Source organism: Oryctolagus cuniculus, chromosome 7, assembly GCF_964237555.1.
Source record: "Oryctolagus cuniculus chromosome 7, mOryCun1.1, whole genome shotgun sequence".
In the NCBI taxonomy this organism is placed as follows: Eukaryota; Metazoa; Chordata; class Mammalia; order Lagomorpha; family Leporidae; genus Oryctolagus; species Oryctolagus cuniculus.
This window is the reverse complement of record NC_091438.1, coordinates 136,252,860-136,274,135: the sequence shown is the minus strand read 5'-3', so window position 1 is coordinate 136,274,135 and position 21,276 is coordinate 136,252,860. Positions and strand designations below refer to the sequence as shown.

Below are 21,276 nucleotides of genomic sequence, written 5' to 3'. Positions count from 1 at the left end.
CCGGCACTGGAGGAGCAGTTTTGTGTTTGCTGTGGTTACACAGTGGGGAAGGGGTTGTCAGAGCAGGGCTGTGTTTTCCTGATGTCGTTTGATTGTGCGAACGCATCTAAAGCTATCAAGGGTGTGGGGAAGTGCAGAAAGTCCATGGAGGCAGTCACAGACTGCAGCTGAGCAGCAACACCATCAGAGACCAGGCCTGGGAACCAGCCCAGCCGGCACAGGTCAGCGGCAGTCTCATCAGGACACGCGGTGCTATTCTCTTGATAAACAGTCTGCTGCTTCACGGCCTGCCAGCTTAGCAATTAAAGCTTAATATACTTTGTGGCTTAATACGTTTTAAAGATTTTGCTATAGAATTCTTATTAGGAAAGTCTTTTCACTATACTGAATTTTATCTTGTCAGAATTGTGAAATCAATATGGCTGCTTGTATTACTACAACCCATAAAAATAACGCCCAGATATGCAGGGTTTTCATAATAATACAATGCAGAACTTTCAATATTTTCAAATTGGTGTTTTAAATTTAATGCAAAACTTTGTCTTATTTGTACCTTCCCGTTGTTTATGGTAATCGATGAGTATTAGAGACCTTAATTTATACTGATGTTATTATGGCTCCATCTATAGCAGACAAAATTACTCACGAGGGTTAAAAATAAAATTGGCGTTGGAGCTGCCATTGTTCATCTTTTCTGGTCTGTGGAAGGCATGAACCATTTTCAATCCCTTCCTTTGGCTGGAGTTTTACGGTGTGAGCGTGAGTGCGTCTCACGTACGCAGGTACAGCGTGCGAAAGGTTCAAAGGGGTCTGTCTGATGGGATGGGAGTCTCTCTCCTGCCCTTGTCCTCCAGCCAGCTCCCCAGTCCTTGAAGGCAGCCACTGTGGCCAGTTTTGTGCACATCCTTCTGGGAGCAAACCTACGTATATATCACACCGTCTGCTTTGGTGAACCCTCCCGGCAAACTCTGAGTTAGGAATGGCGTCAGTTCCATTTCTCAGACGAGGAAACCAAGGCTCAGGGGAAGTAATTTGCCCAAGGTCCTGGAGCTGGTGCTGGAGATGGGCTGCAGACACGAGAGTAGCTCCAGGGCCTGCACTTGTTCCGCCGCATCGAACCATCTTTCCTGTACCAGTCTGTTACGTTACGGGGAGGAAAACAGCCGTGTCTGAGAGAGGTGGGCCCACAATTCCAGAGCTTAGAATGTGGTTGTAAAAGGCAGAGTAGGAGCAGGCATTTGGCCTACCAGCACAGGTGCTGCCTCATATGCCTGCGACCCCTAGGAGTGCCTGGGTTGGAGTCCCCATTCCCAATTCCAGTTTTCTGCGAATGTGCACCCTAAGGAGGCAGAAGGAGATGGATCAAGTGGTCAGATTCCTGCTACCAACGTGGGGACCTGCACTGAGTTCTCAGCTCCCAGCTTCAGTCTGGTCCAGCCCTGGTCATTGCAAGCATTTAGCGAATGAACCAACAGATAGGAGACTTCTCTCTCTCTTTCTCTCAAATAAGGTAAATAAGTAAAATTTTCGGACAGAGTCAGGGTGTAGAATGGTCTGGAGTAGGCATGGCAGGAGGAGGGAGGGCCAGGCAGGAAGCAATGGCCCTATGAAGTCTGAGGGCTCGGCTGGTGGCACAGGAATGCTGGCGCACGTTGAAAGGGCAGACCCTACAGGCCTTAGCTGCAATTGGATGAAGATCAGAAACGGGGAATCCAAGATGCTGCTCTGGTTCTGAGCTGAGTGAGTGGGGGAACGGTGGTGCTCTCAAAAGAAATCAGCACTTGATCTGCCGGGACTAATGCAGACAGCGACATTAGGTTGTGGGCCCTGGTGGGCCTCCTTGTGGAGACTGGGGTCTGCAGTGCAGCGGTGGGCCGGGGCGGGATAGGGGTTGGACTCAGGAGTCGCAGCCAGAGGAGTTGGTATGGGGAGGAAAGAGGTCCCCGATGAGCAGAGGGGGAGTGGAGAGAGAGGGGGGAGGTCTGGGGACAGGGAGGGGTGAATTTGGAAGGGAGAAGTAAGGGAAGGCCAGGGTGGTTGGAAACGTGAAGACCCAGGACAGGTCAGGGTTCAAGGGTAGGACAGCAGCCTCTTGCCTATGTCAGGTGCCACAGAAGCCAAGGACGGTAAGGCTTGAGAGGAGGACTGGATTCGAGATCAGGTTGGCTCAAGAGCACATTTCCTTGGGAGAAGCAGAGAGGAACTACTACAAAAAACCTCGTGAGGTTAACTGTGAGAACGGCGGCCTTGTGATCTCTCTCGTGCTGTTTCCAACTGCTGCACCTGATCATCAGGACGTTTCTCACCGTGGAATCAAACCCCGAGGCCATCACTAACCGGGCACAATGCCCTCCCTTGTCTGCCTCCGTTTCCCTTACGCAGTGGGTTCCTGGAGCTGCCCCCTCACTTACCCGGATGTGCAGGTCTTGGAAGAAGATGAGGAGCGTCTGACGGATCAGCTGGAACTCACCGGCAGACAGACCGCAGTAAACCTGACAAAGGCCAAGCAGAGAGAAGCACTCGCATCCTACAGAGAGCTGGGCGGTGTGGACACGCAGGGGTGAGCTGGGCTCGGGCATGGGAGCCGGACAGCAAGGAGAGGACACAGCGGCTGGAGCAGCAGCAGAGCCAGCACCTCCTTCAGCAGAGACAAACCCTGTCCTAGCACAGCTCAGCTGGGGTGCACTTCCTCTCTCCCACAGACCTGGTGAGGCTGGGCCCCAGGAGTTAGAGAAAATCTTCCACCAACCCCCTTTCAGAGAAAATGGCTAGTCTCTGCATCACTGCTCTTTGAATGATTTTTTTTTTAAACTTTGAGAGCAGAGCAGAGCAGAGAGCAAGTAGTCTCATCCACTGGTTCACTCTCCAAATACCTGCAACGGCTAGGGCTGGACCAGGGCTAAAGCGTGGAGCTGGGAACTCAACCCAGGTCTCCCAAGTGGGTGGCAGGAACCCAAATACCTGAGCCATCACTGCTGACTCCCAGGGTCTGAATTAGCCAGCAGCCGGAGTCAGGAAGCAGTGCTGGGAATTGAACCCAGGCAGTCCAATGTAGGACGTGAGCACCTTAACCACTGGGCTGACGCCTGCTCTACTCTTGGCATTTTGAAGGTGACATTAAGAAGGCATAGAATGGCCGGCGCCGCGGCTCACTAGGCTAATCCTCTGCCTTGCGGCGCCGGCACACCGGGTTCTAGTCCGGGTCGGGGCGCTGGATTCTGTCCCGGTTGCCATTCTTCCAGGCCAGCTCTCTGCTGTGGCCAGGGAGTGCAGTGGAGGATGGCCCAAGTGCTTGGGCCCTGCACCCCATGGGAGACCAGGAGAAGCACCTGGCTCCTGCCTTTGGATCAGCGCGGTGCGCTGGCCGCAGCACGCTGCCGTGGCGGCCATCAGAGGGTGAACCAACGGCAAAGGAAGACCTTTCTCTCTCTCTCTCTCTCTCTCTCTCACTGTCCACTCTGCCTGTAAAAAAAAAAAAAAAAAAAAAAAAAGGCATAGGATGATAATACCAATCACATTAGCAAAATAGTTGTAGGTTTTTATTTTATATTTATCTTTTTTTTTTTTTTTTTTTGACAGGCAGAGTGGACAGTGAGAGAGAGACAGAGAGAGAGAGAAGAGAGAAAGGTCTTCCTTTTGCAGTTGGTTCACCCTCCAATGGCCGTTGCGGCTGGTGCGCTGCAGCCGGCGCACCGCGCCTATCCGAAGGCAGGAGCCAGGTGCTTTTCCTGGTCTCCCATGGGGTGCAGGGCCCAAGCACCTGGGCCATCCTCCACTGCACTCCCTGGCCACAGCAGAGAGCAGGCCTGGAAGGGGGACAACCGGGACAGAATCTGGTGTGCCGGCGCCGCAAGGCGGAGGATTAGCCTAGTGAGCCGCGGCGCCAGCCTATTTTATGTTTATCTTAAGTATTCATTTGGAAGGGCGTGGACAGAGAGAGAAAGAGAAACAGAGATCTCCCATCTACCGGTTCACTTCCCAAATGCCTACAAACAGCTAAGGCTGGGCCAGGCAGAAGCCAGGAATAGGGAAATTAATTCTGGTCTCCCAGGTGGATGGCAGGGACCCAAGTATTTGAGCCATCACCCACTGCCCTCCAGGGTGTGCATTAGTAGGAAGCTAGCACCTGGGGCAGAGCTGGGACGTGAGCCTACGTACTCTGATACGGGCTGTGGGCATTAGTGGAATTTCAACCACGGCACCAAATGCCTGCCTCACTTGCTGATGCTGTAGAGAGTGGTGGGCTTTGCGGCTCCTCCTCCTGTCCTCCCTCTCACGCCTGCTCCCAACAGAGCAGGAGGCGGGACTGGGGATACTTACTTCCATCAGCTGCCGGAAAGTCTCGTCCACTTGATGCAAGATGGTCGGGGAGTCTTGGATGAGGCCCTTGATGGCGTCTAAATGGTTGAAGGTGACCAGCAGCACATCCTTGGGACGGGGACACAGCAGTACTTGATATTTGAAAGCCATAGTCATCAGGTCATAGAGCTGCCAACACACACACACACAAAGAGAACCGTAAAAGCGGAAGTCAGAATCGCCCAGCAACGATGCGGCCAAGTGCTCACTGAAAGCCCACTCTGGGCTCAGGGCACTGCTCAGGTGACCTTGTCAGCCAACACCCAAACCAGGACACTGGGAGAGAAAAAGCGGGCGCTACTGATTAAGGCTGCACAACAGGCGTGACCTGGGACACTCCAGGACAAATCAGGATCTCTGGTCACCTTATGTGTATTGCTGCTAGGACAATCCTGGCAGCTGGGGGGTCCTGGACTGGGCTCTGGACTTGGAGAAAAACAGCCCAGATTCAAGGACTCCTTGCCTGCTGACTTACTTCACGGCCCTGGCCAAGTTGCTTAACTCCTCTGAGCCTGCGCTTTCTCACCTGCAAAAAGTACTCCCCGATTTTCCACCACTGCAGAGCTGCTGAGAGGAGTGAAGGAGATGACATGCGTGATCGTGGCGGGCAGAAAATTCAACAACTGCAAATGACGGACAATACTTACTCAGATACCAACAGGCCCCACGTGTGATAGGATCACGTATGGAGGACCGGAGGGGAGAAACTGCTGAGGACCAAAGTGGCCCATGCAGGCCTGTAGCAGAAGGGGCCTGGGAGGCACCTTGGGGCAGTCCCAGCGAACAGCCTGGTGCAGGGCACGGGATGTGCGCAGTAGTGGAGGAGAACGCTGGGTGGGGGTGATGGAGGCTCTTTTCCTGGGAGGAACAGGAGAGCTCCCGCCGGAGGTGGTGGGAAATGAAGTGGGGGTGAGTCTGGCAAGGCTGGAGGACCACAGGGTTTGGAAAGACAGGCAAAAAGGTCACAAGAAAAAAGACAGGCAGGCAAAATAAGGTAGACTGGATGTGGTAGGAATTAGGGGGTGGCTAGGGTTGGCTAAACTGACCCGGGAGGAGTAATGATGAAGTGAGATTGGTCAATCGGCAATGAGGAGTGAGAGACAGGGCAGGCTGGAGCCAGGGAGGTGAGCCAGTACCTGGCTCATGCTAGCTGTGTGATCAACATCTACTGATGGTGCGAATGGATGAAACGTTGGCGTGCTCTGGACTTGTGGCCTGGAATAAAGACGGCGGCCACGGAGGGCAGGGAAAGGGAGCGTGCGTGTGCTATGAAGGAGAAGCCTCGGTGACGAAGGTGAGGGTGGCCCAGGAGGGCCGCGGCATGTTCACCCTAGTGTCAGGGAGGAGGCTGGTGCCACGGCTGGAGGCCAGAAGTCCGGGGAGGCCGGGGACAGGAGGGGCCTGGGGAGAGAGCCTGGACACGTGTGCGGCAGGACTGCGAATATAAGCCGCTACCAACCGAGGCTTCCGTCCAGCACAGTTACACACAGGAGCCCATCTGATCACGTTGAATCGTCACAAGAAGCCTGCGAGGTCGGTGATATGCCAGTTTGAAAACGAGGGAACTTGCCCAGCTCCACATTGCCCATGCATGGCAGAGTGAAATCAGACTTCAGGACGTCAGGGCTCCTTGCTAGAACCCTCCGTGTGATCCTGCTTCTCCGACACTCAGCTAAATACTAAGGGGGCAGCAGGGGGCGTGAAACACTAGAGATACAGAGTTGAGTGTCTCCGCCATCCTTAGCAAACATTAAGTGCCTGCTGTGTGCATGGCACCACACTGGGAATGAAGGTTGAAGATGGGTGCCAAGACGAAGCAGAAGTTCCAAGATGTGCAGCGGAATGGGTCCCACAGCTAGTGACTGGTAAAGCTAAAGCTTCAGGCCCCCGTCCTGAAGACAGGGGGAAGAAGGAGCAGAGGGAAGGTGAATACTTACTGAACATCTACTATGTGCCAGGCCCAGGCACACGTCCCACTTAATCCTTCCAATAACTGATAACATAGCTGTTATCCCCATCTTACAGATGGCAACGTGGAGTTACAGGGAGATAAGTGACTTTCGAAAGGTAAGTGTCAGGGGGTAAGAGGGCTTGGGTAAAGGCAGTCTGCCCCCCGAGGCTGCCAGGTGCAAGTGACAAGTCTGCGTTGATTCTGCACACCGTCTACCCGCCATCAGTCCCGTGGAGGGGTGGCCATTTAGCCCAGGATGGAGATGACCACATCCCACATCAGAGTGCCTGGGTTTGACTCTCCTGATCAGGTTCCTGACTCCAGCTTCTGGCTAATGCAGAGCTGGAAGGCAGCAGTGGTGCTTCAAGTAAGCGGGTTCCTGCCCCACCTGTGGGAGACCTGGCTGGAATTCCTGGCTCCTGGCTATGGCCAGGGCTGAGCCGTGGCAGGCATGTGGGGAGTGAACCAGTGGAAAGGGAGTTTTCTCTCTGCCTCTCAGATAAATAAAAATAAAACATTTTCACATAATGGAGGAACTTGCAAAGGAGTTATTAAAATTTTTTATTTATTTGAAAGCTGGAGAGACAGAGAGAAAGACAGAGATGGAGAGATCTTCCACCCACTGGTTCCCTCCCCAAATACCCCCAATAGCTGGGGCTAGGTCAGGCTGAAGCCAGGAGCCCAGAACTCAGTCTAGATCTCTCACATGGGTTCCAGGGACCCAGGTACTTGATCCATCCTCTGTTGCCCTCCAGGGTGTGCATTAGCAGAAAGCTGGAATGGGAAGCAGAGCTGGGACTCGAACCCAGGCACTCCATTTATGGGGTGTGGGCCTTCCAAAGTGTTGTCCTGACTGCCGCACCAAATGCCCACCCTTTGAATTAACTGAAGTCCATACTTTATTAAGATTCCACTAGTTCCTGCCAGTGCACAGTTTCTGTCCCAGGAGCCCCTCCAGGGTGCTAATTCTATTTAGCTGTCCTGTTTCTTTGGGCTCTCTTGGCTGCGACTGTTTCTCTGGCTTTCCTCATTTCTGATGACCTTGACGGTTTTGATTACTCATCAGGTATTTTGTAGCATGACCTCCAGGTGGTACTTGCCTCATGTTTTTCTCATGGCTGGACTGGGAAGGAAGACCATGGTGGTGAAGTGCCGCTGTTATGACATCATACTGGGTGCACAGTGACTCCCCACTGCTGGTGGGACCCCGGGCCACCTTGCTGCGGCAGTCTGTCTGGATTCCCCCAGTGTAAAGCTAATGCTTTTCCCGGCTCTGTTCTGGACCATATTCTTTGAAAGGAAGTCACTAAGTACAGCCTACACTTCAGGAGTGGGGAGTTATACTCTGCCTCCTAGAGGGCAATTATCTACACAAATTGTTTTGAACTCCTAAAAGACTGGTCTGTCTCCTACCATTTAGTTATGTGGAACTACTGTTTTAAAAATAAGAGTAGGCCAGGGCGAGCACTGTGGCGCAGCAGGTTAATGCCCTGGCCTGAAGTGCTGGCATCTCATATGGGTGCCAGTTCCAGACCTGGCTGCTGCACTTCCAATCCAGCTCTCTGCTGTGGCCTGGGAAAGCAGTGGAAGATGGCCCAAGTCCTTGGGCCCCTGCACCTGCGTGGGAGACCTGGAGGAGCTCCTGGCTCCTGGCTTTGGATCAGCGCAGCTCTGACTGTTGTGGTCATCTGGGGAGTGAACCAGAGGATGGAAGACCTCTCTCTCTGTCTCTACATCTCTCTAAAACTCTGTTTTTCAAATAAATAAAATAAATCTTTAAAAAAATGATGAGTAGACCAATAATTTTCCCCAAAAGAAATGAATATTTTCATATTACAAGAAAAGACTGAGTGGGTTTGAATTTTCTTAAAAGAAAACCATTTCTCCACTGTAGACTTGAGATTTGTGAAGACAGGCCGAGTTTGAGTTCTCAGGGTTGAGTGTCTCCTGTGTCCCTGGGGACTGATAAATACAGGCACGCAGACCAGCACTCTCCTGGGGCAGAGGACTCGGTGTGCGTGACCTCTGAGGTCTGAAACTCAACAAAAAACACCAATATTTGTGGCCTGTTTCTTGTGGGACTCTCACGCCCATCATCTCACCTGACCCCAGTCTGCGGTCATCCCCAGAAGGCACAGGAAGGGCAGCCACGTGACAGGCAGCGGCTTTGCTCCTCACCTTATCCATGCTGGCCTGGTTCAGTCTCATGATGGAGGCGTGAGCCAGGCGGTCGTAGACGGTCCTCAGGGCCTTCTTGGAGTAGAGCTCCTGGGGCTTGAACAATTCCTCCATAAACTTTCTGTTGAACATGGTGGAGACGATGTCATTCAAAACTGTGGGGACAGGAGAGGAGCCGGCTGAGCAAGGCGCTGCAGGGAGCTTCATTCACAGATGCGCTCTGCAGGTGCAGGGAAGAGCCAGGCACACACAGAGCGCGAGGCAGGCGGGCGCCTGGTGGGAGCAGCTCCCTGCGGAGAAGGCAGGGCCCTGAGACACCACATCCGGGCCAGCAACGAAGGCAGCAAAGGCAACGTGCTACGGGCTGTGCTGCAGGGGCTGTGAAGCACTCCATGTGCTTTATCTCCTACGTCATGGTAAGGGAAGTGTTTCTGCCTTCTTAAAAAGAGATTCCTATTAGCCTTAGGTCACTTCCTTAAAAATGAGAAGGAGCATCACTCTTTAAAAAAACAAATCTACACACTCGGACATCTATTTCCTAAACACAGGTAATTGACTCTTCTGGAAAGACATTTTATGAAAACAGGCAGGCCCACCTGCTGGTTAGAGACTCAGGCATTACTAGTGTTTCCATAAGACGTGTATGTTGTTCAGACAGCACAGGTTGAGAATGCAGTCCTTTCTTTCTTTCTCTTTCTCTTTCTCTTTCTCTTTCTTTCTCTTTCTTTCTCTTTCTCTCTCTCTTTCTCTTTCTCTTCCTTCCTTCCTTCCTTCCTTCCTTCCTTCCTTCCTTCCTTCCTTCCTTCCTTCCTTCCTTTTTTTAAAGGGGGAAGGGAGGCGGGGTGAGAGAGAGAGAGAGAGAGATCTTCCATTCGCTGTTTCTCTCCTCAAATGGCCACAACACAACAGCCAGTGCTGGGCCAGGCCAAAGCCAGGAGCCTGGAGCTTCTTCCAGGTCTTCCACGTGGGTGACAGGGGCCCAGGTGCTTTCCCCAGACCATTAGCAGAGAGCTGGATTGGAAGTAAAGCAAGTGGGACAAGATCTGGCGCCCACGCTGGGATGCCAGCCTGGCAGGTGGTGGTTTAACCCACCATGCCACAATGCCAGCCCCAGAGAATGCGGTAACTTCTATGTCTGATCCCCAACACGGGTATCACATTGTAATGATATAGCTCATGCTGTTGTTCAAACGGAAAATCTCTATCACATGAGAATAAAAGGTGTGTACAAACCAAAGTTGCCTATAACTTTAGGTCTTCATTCACTTAGATGTTTTGTACCACTCAACAGAATATCACTAGGTAAGTGGTTTGAGAAATAGAACAGGTACGGTTGAATATAGACTATTCTTAATTAAGGTAGTTATTCTGGCATAAAGATGAAAGGATGTGGAGAGTACACATTCATAGTAATTAAAATTGGAGATAAAACTGGGTTACTTAAAGTAATTACACAAAATCAATTGTTAAACATGAGTGATTATTACTAAAGATTTATTTATTTTAAAGATTTACTTGTTTATCAGAAAGGCAGAGTTAGAGAGGGAGAGACTTAGTTCACACTGGAAATGCCTATAATATCCAGGGCTGGGCTGAGCTGGGCCAGGCCAAAGCCAGGAGCCAGGAATTCCATCAGGGTCTCTCTGGTGGGTGCAGGGGCCCAAGCGCTTGGGCCACCTTCTGCTGCTTTCCCAGATGCATTTGCAGGGAGCTGAATCAGAAGTGGAACAATCGAGATTCAAACAGGCGCTCATGTGGGGTGCTAGCGTTGCAAGCAGTGGCTTAGCCTGTGGCGCCACAATGCTGGCACCTATTACTAAAGATTTAAACTCCTTTTGCCAACCACAAGGATGTGCCAGGTAATTGGCCATGGCCTTGTTTCTTTAAAGGCAGAGCAGTGAGTTGATTATTTCAGGCACCTCCACCGGTGAGTAATTAGCAGCAGTACCCTGAGGGCTCAGGCCAGCATTTTAAGGCATCTCCGTGCATTTGATGGGGGAAGGTGGAGCCGAGGTTTGATTTTTGGTGGTACCTAAATCTTAAATGGAAGGACTATGGGCAGCGGGGAGAAAGGACACATTCTTTCCCCGACGCTGACACAAAAGTCCTCATAGAAGTGTTTGAGGCCCTGGCTCTGCTTCTGCTTGCAGCTTCTTGCGAACGTGCACCCTAGGAGGCAGCAGGTGGTGGCTCCAGGACTTGGGTCCCTGCTACCCATGTGGGAGATGCAGACTGAGTTACAGGTTCCTGGCTTTGGCTTGGCCCAGTGTTGGCTGTTTCGGCTATTTGGGGGGTGAACCAGTGCATGGAAGGCCTCTCTTTTGTCTATCTGTCTGCCATTCAAATAATTAAAAAAAAAAAAACACCTCACACTTGCCCTTTGGACTTTTCCCTAGACTCCATCAAATCCATTCCCTAACAGGGCGTCCCTCACAATGGACGACTTCAACCCATCACAGCATGCCCTGCGCATGTGCCCCGCCATTCCCCAGAGTGGACACTCTGCAGGCACACACTCTGCCGCTGCCTCATGCCTCCCCTTAGCCTTCCACAAAAAAAGGACCTACAGGAACCTGGCTTTTCTCACTGTTTTCTTACCACAGCCTGTGTGAAACGCAGAATTTACTAGGAAAGAGGTCCAACTGAAAAGCCACATGCAACTCCTCAGAAGACAGCATAAAGACTGTCCCACGGATTTCTGTAGGCCTGGGAGGAGGACCAAAGGGGAAAGTTCTTCTTCTTCTTCTTCTTCTTTTTTTTTTTTTTTTTTTGACAGGCAGAGTGGACAGTGAGAGAGACAGAGAGAAAGGTCTTCCTTTGCCGTTGGTTCACCCTCCAATGGCCGCTGCGGCTGGCGCACCATGCTGATCCAATGGCAGGAGCCAGGTACTTCTCCTGGTCTCCCATGGGGTGCAGGGCCCAAGTACTTGGGCCATCCTCCACTGCACTCCCTGGTCACAGCAGAGAGCTGGCCTGGAAGGGGGGCAACTGGGACAGAATCCGGCGCCCCGACTGGGACTAGAACCAGGTGTGCCGGCGCTGCAAGGCGGAGGATTAGCCTAGTGAGCCGCAGCGCCGGCCAGGGGAAAGTTCTAGTTAGACACCCATCAGCACTGACTAGGGTAATGCCACTTGAACCAGCATTCATATGGGCAGCCAGCGCTGCAGGCGGCAGCTTCCCCTGCTGTGCCACCATGCTGGCCTGGGTTAATGCTACTAAGAGCTACCCTTCTCCTGTGTGCTGAGCAGTTCTCAAGTGTCTTCAAGTTTTTACTGGCATTTAGGAAAACAGCCTGGGCCCAGATAGTCTGTTTCCAAAGAAAGAAAGCCCCAAGGTGATGGTTAGCTCCTCTGGGCAAAGTGAAAAGGAAAACACAGCTCCCCTCTGGGGAGTGAAGAAGCCACATACATTCGGCATACACAGGTCACCATGGCTCCCTGTGCGAGAATGCCTGCCGAGTTCACCTGTTGGGAAGGAAGGACAGCAGGTGCCCCCAAAGAGAACATGGTGGTTTTCTGGTTGGGTCCTGCCATGCAGGGATGCACCCCTCACTTCCTTCCTTGGACAGAGTATGAAGGCACGCGCTGACGCGTTTTCTCACAATCTGCTTCGCTTAGCATGTGGCGGAGGCAGACCTACTTATGAACCAGACTCTGAGGTAAACAACCCAAGCACAAAGAGGAGGGGGATGCTCTCCTTGCCCTAGAAAAGCAGCCACATGATATTTAAAGAAAGCCTGGGAAATCGTTTTAATCACACCCATTAGTCTGTCTTGGAGTTATTTAATTTAAAAAAAAAAAATTTATTTGAGAGTGAGCGAGAGCACACCCATCTACTGGTTCAATCCCCAAATGCCCACAACAGCTGGGGCGGGGCCAGGACCGAAGCTGGGAGTCAGGAACTCAAGCCAGGACTCTCACATGGGTGGCGGAAACTGCATTACTTTGAGCCGTCACTGCTGCTTTCCAGGGCCTGCACTGGCAGGAAGCTGGAGTCGGGAACTGAGCCAGGAATGGAACCCAGGCACTCGGCTATGGGACATGGGTGCCTTACGTGCTAGGCTAAACACTCGTTCTTGGGTGTTACTTGTTGGCACTCGGATGAGCTCTGCATACGTTGAACAAGGCAGGAAGATCCGAGGAGCCAGATTTGATCAGAAGAGGCTAAGGCAGAGGAGGGACGGATTTTTCGCAGGTGCCTCGGGAGGACTGGGACCTGGGCTCTCCGCACATCGGGCTGCCAGTCTCGGGTTCAGGTTATGAAGTCACTTTCTGCTCATTATCTCTGCACACTTAAGTTGAAATAAATTCTAGTGATCCAATTAGGTCTATGAAAAGTCCTCAAAATCCACACTTCACATCCGAAATTCTGCCGTGCATCAAGGGGTAAGCCAAAAATTGCTCAAGAGAAGTGTCAAAAGGTGGTTGCAAAATACAAGAGCATATTAAGCACTCAAATAAGGACTTTTCTTTGAGCCTGGTCTGATGAAATAATTATCTTGATGAAAGCAATCAAGTTCTTCCCAATTACCTCTGCTCTAAATATCCTCGTTTATGGGAACAGGAATATGCGATTTGGAGCCAAAGCTAAATGACAGAAGTCAGGAAACCCCACTGGATAGTCACCAGCTCCCATGTCGTAGGCACTGGGCCTAGAACTTTATATGCATCATTTCATTTAAACCCCAAGGTGAGGTGGGTGTCTGGTGCAATGGTTCAAGATGCTGCTTGGGACCTCTCCTACCATGTTAGAGCACCTGGGTTCAAGTTCCAGTTCCACTGTTGCTGCCCACCCTGGGAGGCTGCTGCAGGTGATGGCTCCAATAGGCCCCTGCCACCCACGTAGGAGACTCACATGGAGTTCTGGGACCCCTGGCTTTAGACTGGCACAGCCCTGGCTGTTGTGGGCATTTGGGGAGGAAACCAGCAGACAGAAGATCTCTTCATCTGTCTCTCTTTCAAATAAATACATGATTGAAAAAAACCTTCCAAGACAATTCTGAATTATCCTCATTCTAAAACTGAGTATTATTAAACTCTTTAAGAGTCATACATCTGGTGGTGGAGTTGGAAATAGAACGGGGCCCATTTGATTCTAATGCTTGTGCTCCTAAATATAACACGCGCTATCTCCTGGTGAGGGGACAGCATTTAAAATGCAGGAAGGATGGCTGAGGCCAGGCATCAGTGCGCCCAGCTGTCCAGGTGTCTACGATTTAGAAAGGCGAGAAAGGCTGAGGTTTTGTTGCCAGGAGTTGGCGACTTCTGCAGGTGAAGGGGACACTGAATGCTGCGCATGAGAAGGCCGTACTGCATGCGTGATACATGCCTCCTGCCCACGGTCCTGCGGCCATGCAGTCACATGCTTCCCTCTTTCTCGGCTGCCCAACAGAGATCTCTGTGCGCTCATGCTAAAGGACAGCTCTTAGGTCACGGGATACTAGGACGAAGTTGTTTTAAGAACTACCAGACAGGACAGACTACCAGAAGTGTGGCTGCTGCCCCAGCGGCCCCTGCAAAGGTTGACACTGAAAAAAGGGAGGAGGACCCCTCAGGGACACGACACGGCCCTTTAGCCAACATCTGCTTGGTCTGCACCTGGCACCATGTGGTCATTCGCTTTATGCAAAGGGTTCAAATGCATAACCAACATCTCAGCTAAAGCAAAACTCGGGCCTGTTCTCTTACTTAGAAATACTTAGTGTGGTCCCACTGTAAGCCCCACTGATAAAGGACTGAGGGACCCTACGGATGCAGACTACATACATGCAGCCCAGAGATAGCATACCTCGTTTTCTGTCCACCTCTGTCCATTCATCTACACGAAGCATATAAAAAGAAAACACCAGTTCATGAGGCAAGAGCATTACTTCCCAGGAGGCTTTACCAATCCCAGTTCTAGGGCTCTGGTCTATGAAACATTATTTTCCATCCTCGCATTTAACGTCTAATGTGAATACTCTGCCTTCCATCTGAGACTTCACAAAGGACGACAGATAAGAAACAGGCTCCAAAAAAGCCCAAGAAAGGGGACAGCCTCTCCAGGGCAGCCCAGGCAGAGAAGAAATGCAGGAGGACTAGCGGCCCCGAGAGGGCTCTGGGAGTTGCACGCTTTGCACTGGTCAGCTTGTCATCACTTTGCCTTATGAAGGAAGCAGGCTTATGGTGGCTTGTGGCTGTGGAAGTTCACAGAGATTGGGCAGCCCTGGTCTGGAGTCTGAGCAGGGTGCTGAGGGCAGAATGGACGTGTGCAGAGGGGAGCACTCGTCCTCCCAGCCGTTGGTCTCTCTGCATACAGCAGCCAGGGTTTGCTTGTGGGGGGTGTACCCCAGCAATTTAATCCCATCCAATCACTTCCCAAAGACCTCATCTTCAGACGTTACAATGGGATTAAGTCTTTGACCTTAATCTAGGAGCTGGTCATGGAAGACTCTGTGGGGGACACTCTAGTATTCAAACCATGGCGCTCTCCAACAAGAATACACGTCATTCAAAGTAGGCTTTAAAAACACCAGCCTCTGGAGGACATCTGGTGCATGAAAGAAGCCAGACATAGACAAATATTGCATGTTCTCCCTCGTATGTGGGAGGAAAAATAAAAAAAAAACACCAAAAACTCAAAAAAAGAGAAAAGTCTGTGTCTATCAGTTTCACTGTGAATGCAGTGTTTCATTAAGCTTTGGTTTAAATATTTGTCAAATAAATTGACAGGAACTGTATACCGCTATAGTTCTAATGATTTGATGACTATTTTTTTTTTTTTACTTTCACATCAGCATTATAAAAGTTTATTTTCACAATTCTAAAGAGGTAAATCCCCAAACTTTACAATTCCTCACTTATTTCTCCCAAAACAGATTAAAAAGATAAATAAATAAAAAGTGTCAGAATATCAAACCATGTTTAAAAATTCTGTGGGCTAATTTTAAAATCTGAATTATTTTAAATTATGACAATGATGGAATGTTTGCCAGTTAATCAAGATTCCAAACTAACATTCAAAATAAGAAAGAACTATCGCTGGGATCCTGTTACATTTTAAATCACTATAAAGGCTGATTAGTTTTTATCATTAATAATGCTATTGCCATAGCAAATAATGCCATTTATATTCCAAAAGTATATTTGTCTTGCACACCTTACACATTGAGGTATAAAGCAATGCTTTACTTGCATTTTTTATTAACATAACAAATAATTTCTTCCATAATGGAAATTATAGTAAAAAGTTAAATAACATCAGCCAACTTGCTGGCATTTTCTATGGTCTTCTAATTAATATACTAGTGCATAGACATGTATAAACCATATAGCCATACCAATTTATAAGCAACAAATTCAAATTATTAGGAATATAAATTCAAATATTATATCAATTTATAAGCAATAAATTTAAAATGTTAGGAATATAATAAAACTACATTACACATAGCTTACTTTCCATGATTTGATGACTATTTTAAAATTTGCTTTATATGAGTGAAGTCGAACGTTTTCTCACTTAATTACTGTGTACAGCCCTTGCCTATTGTCCTGTTGGACTATCATCTTTTTACTTTTTATTTGCTGACCTCTTTACCTAGTAGTGCCATTGAGTCTTTGGCTATAATGTAAATTAAAAATATGTTACCTCCATAGCCAAAAAGTGAAAACAACCCCAGTGAATGGATAACTAATTATCTGCTTAAAAGGTAATACTACTTTGCAATAAGAGATTTTGAAAAAAAAAAAAAGTTATCTCAAAAAATAATATATAACATATCAAGTTGAAAAAAAACCCCACTACCCTCCATGAGGTGGAGTACTTCCAGGGACAGGTAGAGAATGGAGTTTATTCATGTATAGTCTGATTTTTTTTTTTTAATTAATGTAAGAGTTCCCTTTCTAGAGTACAGATGGAACTCATCAAATTAGAAAACCTGAAATGTGAGTTAAAAGGGAGATATGTCAATGTTTGTTTCTCCACCCTGCAGGCGAAGGTAGTCAGGGAGATACCAAGAGAGCAAATTAGGGAAAGCATCCTTGGCTAGAGAGATCTGTGAGAATCAGGACCCGTCAGGGCTGGGATGGGTCTACTACTTACTAGCTATATGAACTCCCAGCAACTCGTCCCATCTCAGTTTCTCCATCTGTAAAATGGGAGTCCAACTAGAGCTGCCTCGGGGAGCTGTCGTGACAAAGGTGGGCTCATGGACATCAAATATGTAGCTGGCTTCTTTCCGTCCCACTCTCTCTGCTGAAGTTCACTGGACACTCACTGAGAATCAAAGATGAGGGTTTTTATTTTTTTCTTTCCTTAATTTTTGGGGGAGATTTCAACCTAGAAAAACCGCATCCAGAGAAACAGATTCCACATACACTCATGTTGCAAAACATTTAGTAATTAATGGTCTCTTGTGGGAACACTGGCACTAGATGGCTTCCTGGGTGTTTTCTGAGGTTCTAATCAGAGCACGCACACGCCTTCCACACGCCGGCATAGCTTGTAACTCACAACGCCAGTCCGGAGCTGCCAGTCTGAGAGCACAGCCGGCACGGAGCACTCACACTCTGCAAGCGGGTTTCAATGCCAGGTCAACTCCTGTGGGGAAATCCACCATTTTTCTCTCCCAGGAAGCTCCTGGGAGAGAAAATACTGGGAAATCAGCATTAAGAATCCTGTCTTCCGGCTGGCGCTGCGGCTCACTAGGCTAATCTTCTGCCTGCGGTGCTGGCACCCCAGGTTCTAGTCCCGGTTGCTCCTCTTCCAGTCCAGCTCTCTGCTGTGGCCCAGGAAGGCAGTGGAGGATGGCCCAAGTGCTTGGGCCCCTGCACCCACATGGGAGATCAGAAGGAAGCACCCGGCTCCTGGCTTCGGATCGGCACAGCGCTGGCTGTGGTGGCCATTAGGGGAGTGAACCAATGGAAGGAAGACCTTTCTGTCTCTCTAACTCTGCCTGTCAAAAAAAAGAATCCTGTCTTTATTTTTTTAAGATTTATTTATTTATTTGAAAGACAGAGTTACAGAAAGGCAGAAGGAGAGAGACAGAGAGAGAGAGGTCTTCCATCTACTGGTTCACTCCCCAGATGGCTGCAATGGCAGGAGCTTCACCAATCTGAAGCCAGGAGCCAGGAGCTTCTTCCAGGTCTCCCATGCAGTTGTAGGGGCCCAAGGACCTGGGCCGTCCTCTACTGCTTTCCTAGGCTACAGCAGAGAGCCGAATTGGAAGAGGAGCAGCTGGGACTTGAACGGGCGCCCATATGGGATGCTGGCACTGCAGGCGGCAGCTTTACCTGCTAAGCCACAGCGCTGGCCCCAATCCTGTCTTCTTAAATCAGACTCTGGAGACCGGCGCTATGGCATAGTGGATGCCTGTAGTGCTCGCATCCCATGTGGGTGCTGGTTCAGATACTGGCTGTTCTGCTTCTGATCCAGCTCTCTGCTGTGGCCTGGAAGGGCAGTGGAGGAAGGCTCAGGTCCTTGGGCCCCTGCATCCACGTGTGAGACCTGGAGGAAGCTCCTGGCTCCTGGTTTCGGATCGGTGTGGCTGCGGCCACTGCGGCATCTAGGAGTGAACCAGCAGATGGAAGACCTCTCTCTCTCTCTCCTTCTGCCTCCCTGTAGCTCTGCCTTTCAAATAAATGAATAAATCTTAAAAAACAAACCAGCACACCGGGTTCTAGTCCCGGTCGGGGCGCCGGATTCTGTCCCAGTTGCCCCCCTTCCAGGCCAGCTCTCTGCTGTGGCCAGGGAGTGCAGTGGAGGATGGCCCAAGTGCTTGGGCTCTGCACCCCATGGGAGACCAGGGTAAGTACCTGGCTCCTGCCATTGGATCAGCGTGGTGCGCCGGCTGCAGCGCGCTGGCCGCGGCAGCCATTGGAGGGTGAACCAACGGCAAAGGAGGACCTTTCTCTCTGTCTCTCTCTCTCACTGTCCACTCTGCCTGTCAAAAAAACAAAACAAAAACAAACAAACTCCGCCCTCCAAAAACCAGACTCTGGTGCCTTGGTGACACTGTCCCCATGCTGTTTCTCTGTGGCATTTGTGTAACAGGTAGGCTGTCTCCGGAGAGGCTGCGGGTGAGGGAGGGATAATTCAGGGAGGCGGGGGTGTGACCCTCTTGACTGACTGGGAGCAGTGGAGCCGAGAGGGACAGTGACAAGATGGCCCTGGTAAACGCGTGCCCAGGGGAGCTGAGACCTTGTGGGCCAGCAGAGGTCTCTGTGGTGCTATGTGTTCCTGCTTCAGCTTCCTGAGTTATCCAGGCAAGGTAAGCCACACCCCATTTTGCTTGTGACAACTCCACTTTTGTCATATTTTTTGTGTGGGGTGGCAGGCCCAAGGTCGTCCAGAGCTGGCTACCGAACTGAAACTTGAAAAATAAACACAGAACCTCACAGCCTTTTGGTCACTTGGTACTATTCTGTCATCTGTGTGTTTTGCAAAAATCACTTCACGCCCCATGCCTGTTTCCCTGCCTTAAAATGAAGAACGTAAAGAAAATGTAATGGGGTCTTATTTATGAGCATTTTTAAGAGCACAAGAATTGGGGCTGGCACTGTGGTGTGGCATCCCATTCAGGCACCAGTTCAAGTCCTGGATGTTCCACTTCCAACCCAGCTAATGGCCTGGGAAAAGCAGCAGCAGATGGCCCAAGTACATGGGCCCATGCACCCCCATGGGAGACCCAGAAGAAGCTCCTGGCTCCCGGCTTTGGCTCGGCCCAGCCCCAGCCCCAGTGGCTATTTGGGTGAGTAAACCAGTGTTTGGAAGATCTCTCTCTCTCTCTGTCTTTCCCTCTCTCTTTCTGTAACTCTGCCTTTCAAATAAAATAAATAAATCTAAAAAAAAGAGTTATTTAAGAATTAAAAAGAGGACGGGGTGAAACAAGTAGCTTTTATTATTCTTGCTATTGCTTAAAATGTGGGACCACATTCACTATGCAACAGTCAAACATTGCCCCATGGAGAAGCCAGCACTTCCTTTCTGTTGAATGCCGACCTAGGAGCTGCACTGCGCATGTGTGTGTGTGGGGGGGGGGGGCTGCAACATCGGCATTGCTCTCATGGGAACACCGGTGGCCTCCAGGAGACCAATTAGTGTGTAAGACAATGGAAACACCCAGAAGCAACATACTTTCCATTCAAAGCTTCTCAAGGACTGCTTTACTGTGTCTGGTGTTTTACTGGCCTCTGTGTACAGGAATCTGGCACCCCGGCTCCAACAGCCACGCCAGCTCCCAAAGTGGGACAGATCCGTGTTCAGTTCTCCGGAGCCACTGCTCCCTCTCCCACTTTCTTACCCTCTTCTACCAATCTCCCTTGGCCAACTACTTCCTGCCACCTCCTTTATGAAGTCACCGGGTGTGCTGGATATATTTGACTGCACCCCGTTTCCTGCTGACATATCTGACTACCACCACAGAGACGTGGGCTAGTCCTCTCAGGTATGGCAGCACCGTGCAGTGGCTAAGGGCATCCCGGCTACGACGATGACCTCTGGAGCCGGCTGCCCTGGGTTCAAATCCTATGTAGCTCAGGGCAACTTACCCTTAGCTTCCCCTTCTATAAAACAGGTATGGTGACATTACCTAGTGATGGGGTGGCTGTGGGGACTAAGGCGCTGAAGGGGAGACAGTTCATGGTAAGCGCTTCATCTGAAAATCGCTTTACTGCTGCTGTCGTTAGGAAGATCAGAATTCCTTACTGGACTTGGCCCCAGAGCACGTGCAGAGGCGTTGGACGGGACGCTGCTAGCGTCTTGCACGTGTCTGACACGCACCCGAACCGCGTGGGCTGGATGGGCGTGTGAGTGAGAACTGTCGGAGATGCTGCAAGTGTTGCAGCTGAACTTCGCAGATGCAGAGGAAGAGGGAGTCCAGCTTTCAGAGCTGGCCCTGATCTTGAAGGAGAACACCTATCACCAGCGCTAATCATGTGAGATCCAGCACAGAAAGCAGCAGGCTTACGGAGGCGACACCCCAAGGTCACAAGCTAGTTAGGTGGCAAAGCTGGAACTGGGACTCCAGAAAGTATGCTCTCGATTGCTAATCTATATTGTCTCCCCAGGTGCAGACTACCCTCTGAGAACCAGGGCCCATCGCCTCACTGGTGCCATTAGCTCCAGGGAAATCCGATCACCTAGGTACAGCAGAACCCTCCTGAGGAAGAAACGGTAACTCTGTATCAAACCACTGATGTAGATCATCAGTTCAACAACCTGTACTGAGTCGCTGGTTTACCCTGGCCAAGGCATTAGACTGGGTGCTGGGCTTCAAAGATGAATGAGGGGCCGGCAATGTGGCATAGTGGGTAAAGCCACCGCCCGTAGTGCCGGCATCCCATATGGGTGCCGGTTCTAGTCCTGGCTGCTCCACTTCCGATCCAGCTCTCTGTTATGGCCTGGGAAAGCAGTACAAGATGGCCCAAGTCCTTGGGTCCCTGCACCCATGTGGGAGACCCGAAAGAAGCTCCTGGCTCCTGGCTTCAGATTGGCACAGCTCTGACCATTGCGGCCAACTGGGGAGTGAAGCAGCAGATGGAAGATCTCTCTCTGTCTGTCTCTGTCTCTTCTCTCTCTGTGTAACTCTGACTTTCAAATAAATAAATAAATCTTAAAAAAAAGATAAATGAGACAATCAAGAGGGGGAGACAGACAGACAGACAGATGGATCATTTCAGTGTAACAGGGCCAGTGAGGAGGAAAGCAGACGTGGGTGCTATGGGAACACAGGGTGCTGCCAGAGTATTGGCAGAGTTTGGGCAGACCCAAACCACGTGGGGCAGATTGTTCTTAAACAGTATGCAGG

General features: G+C 50.3%; 1 protein-coding gene across 8 annotated transcripts in view; it reads right to left on the bottom strand.

Annotated features, from left to right (window-relative positions):
* OSCP1 (organic solute carrier partner 1) overlaps positions 1 to 21,276 on the bottom strand; it is a 33,244-nt gene that overhangs the window by 10,622 nt on the left and 1,346 nt on the right. For 2 of the 8 annotated variants that reach the window (XM_008273669.4, XM_070078738.1), the window contains exons 2-6: positions 16,572 to 16,745; positions 14,277 to 14,306; positions 8,489 to 8,643; positions 4,321 to 4,488; positions 2,412 to 2,492 (exon numbers count right to left, since the gene is read on the bottom strand). In XM_008273669.4, coding sequence (XP_008271891.2) covers positions 2,412 to 2,492; positions 4,321 to 4,488; positions 8,489 to 8,643; positions 14,277 to 14,306; positions 16,572 to 16,617 — 480 coding nt within the window. In that variant the 5' untranslated portion in view covers positions 16,618 to 16,745. The remainder of the gene's footprint in view (positions 1 to 2,411; positions 2,493 to 4,320; positions 4,489 to 8,488; positions 8,644 to 14,276; positions 14,307 to 16,571; positions 16,746 to 21,276) is intronic. The other 6 variants (XM_070078739.1, XM_008273670.4, XM_008273671.4 and 3 more) reach the window with 3 other exon arrangements.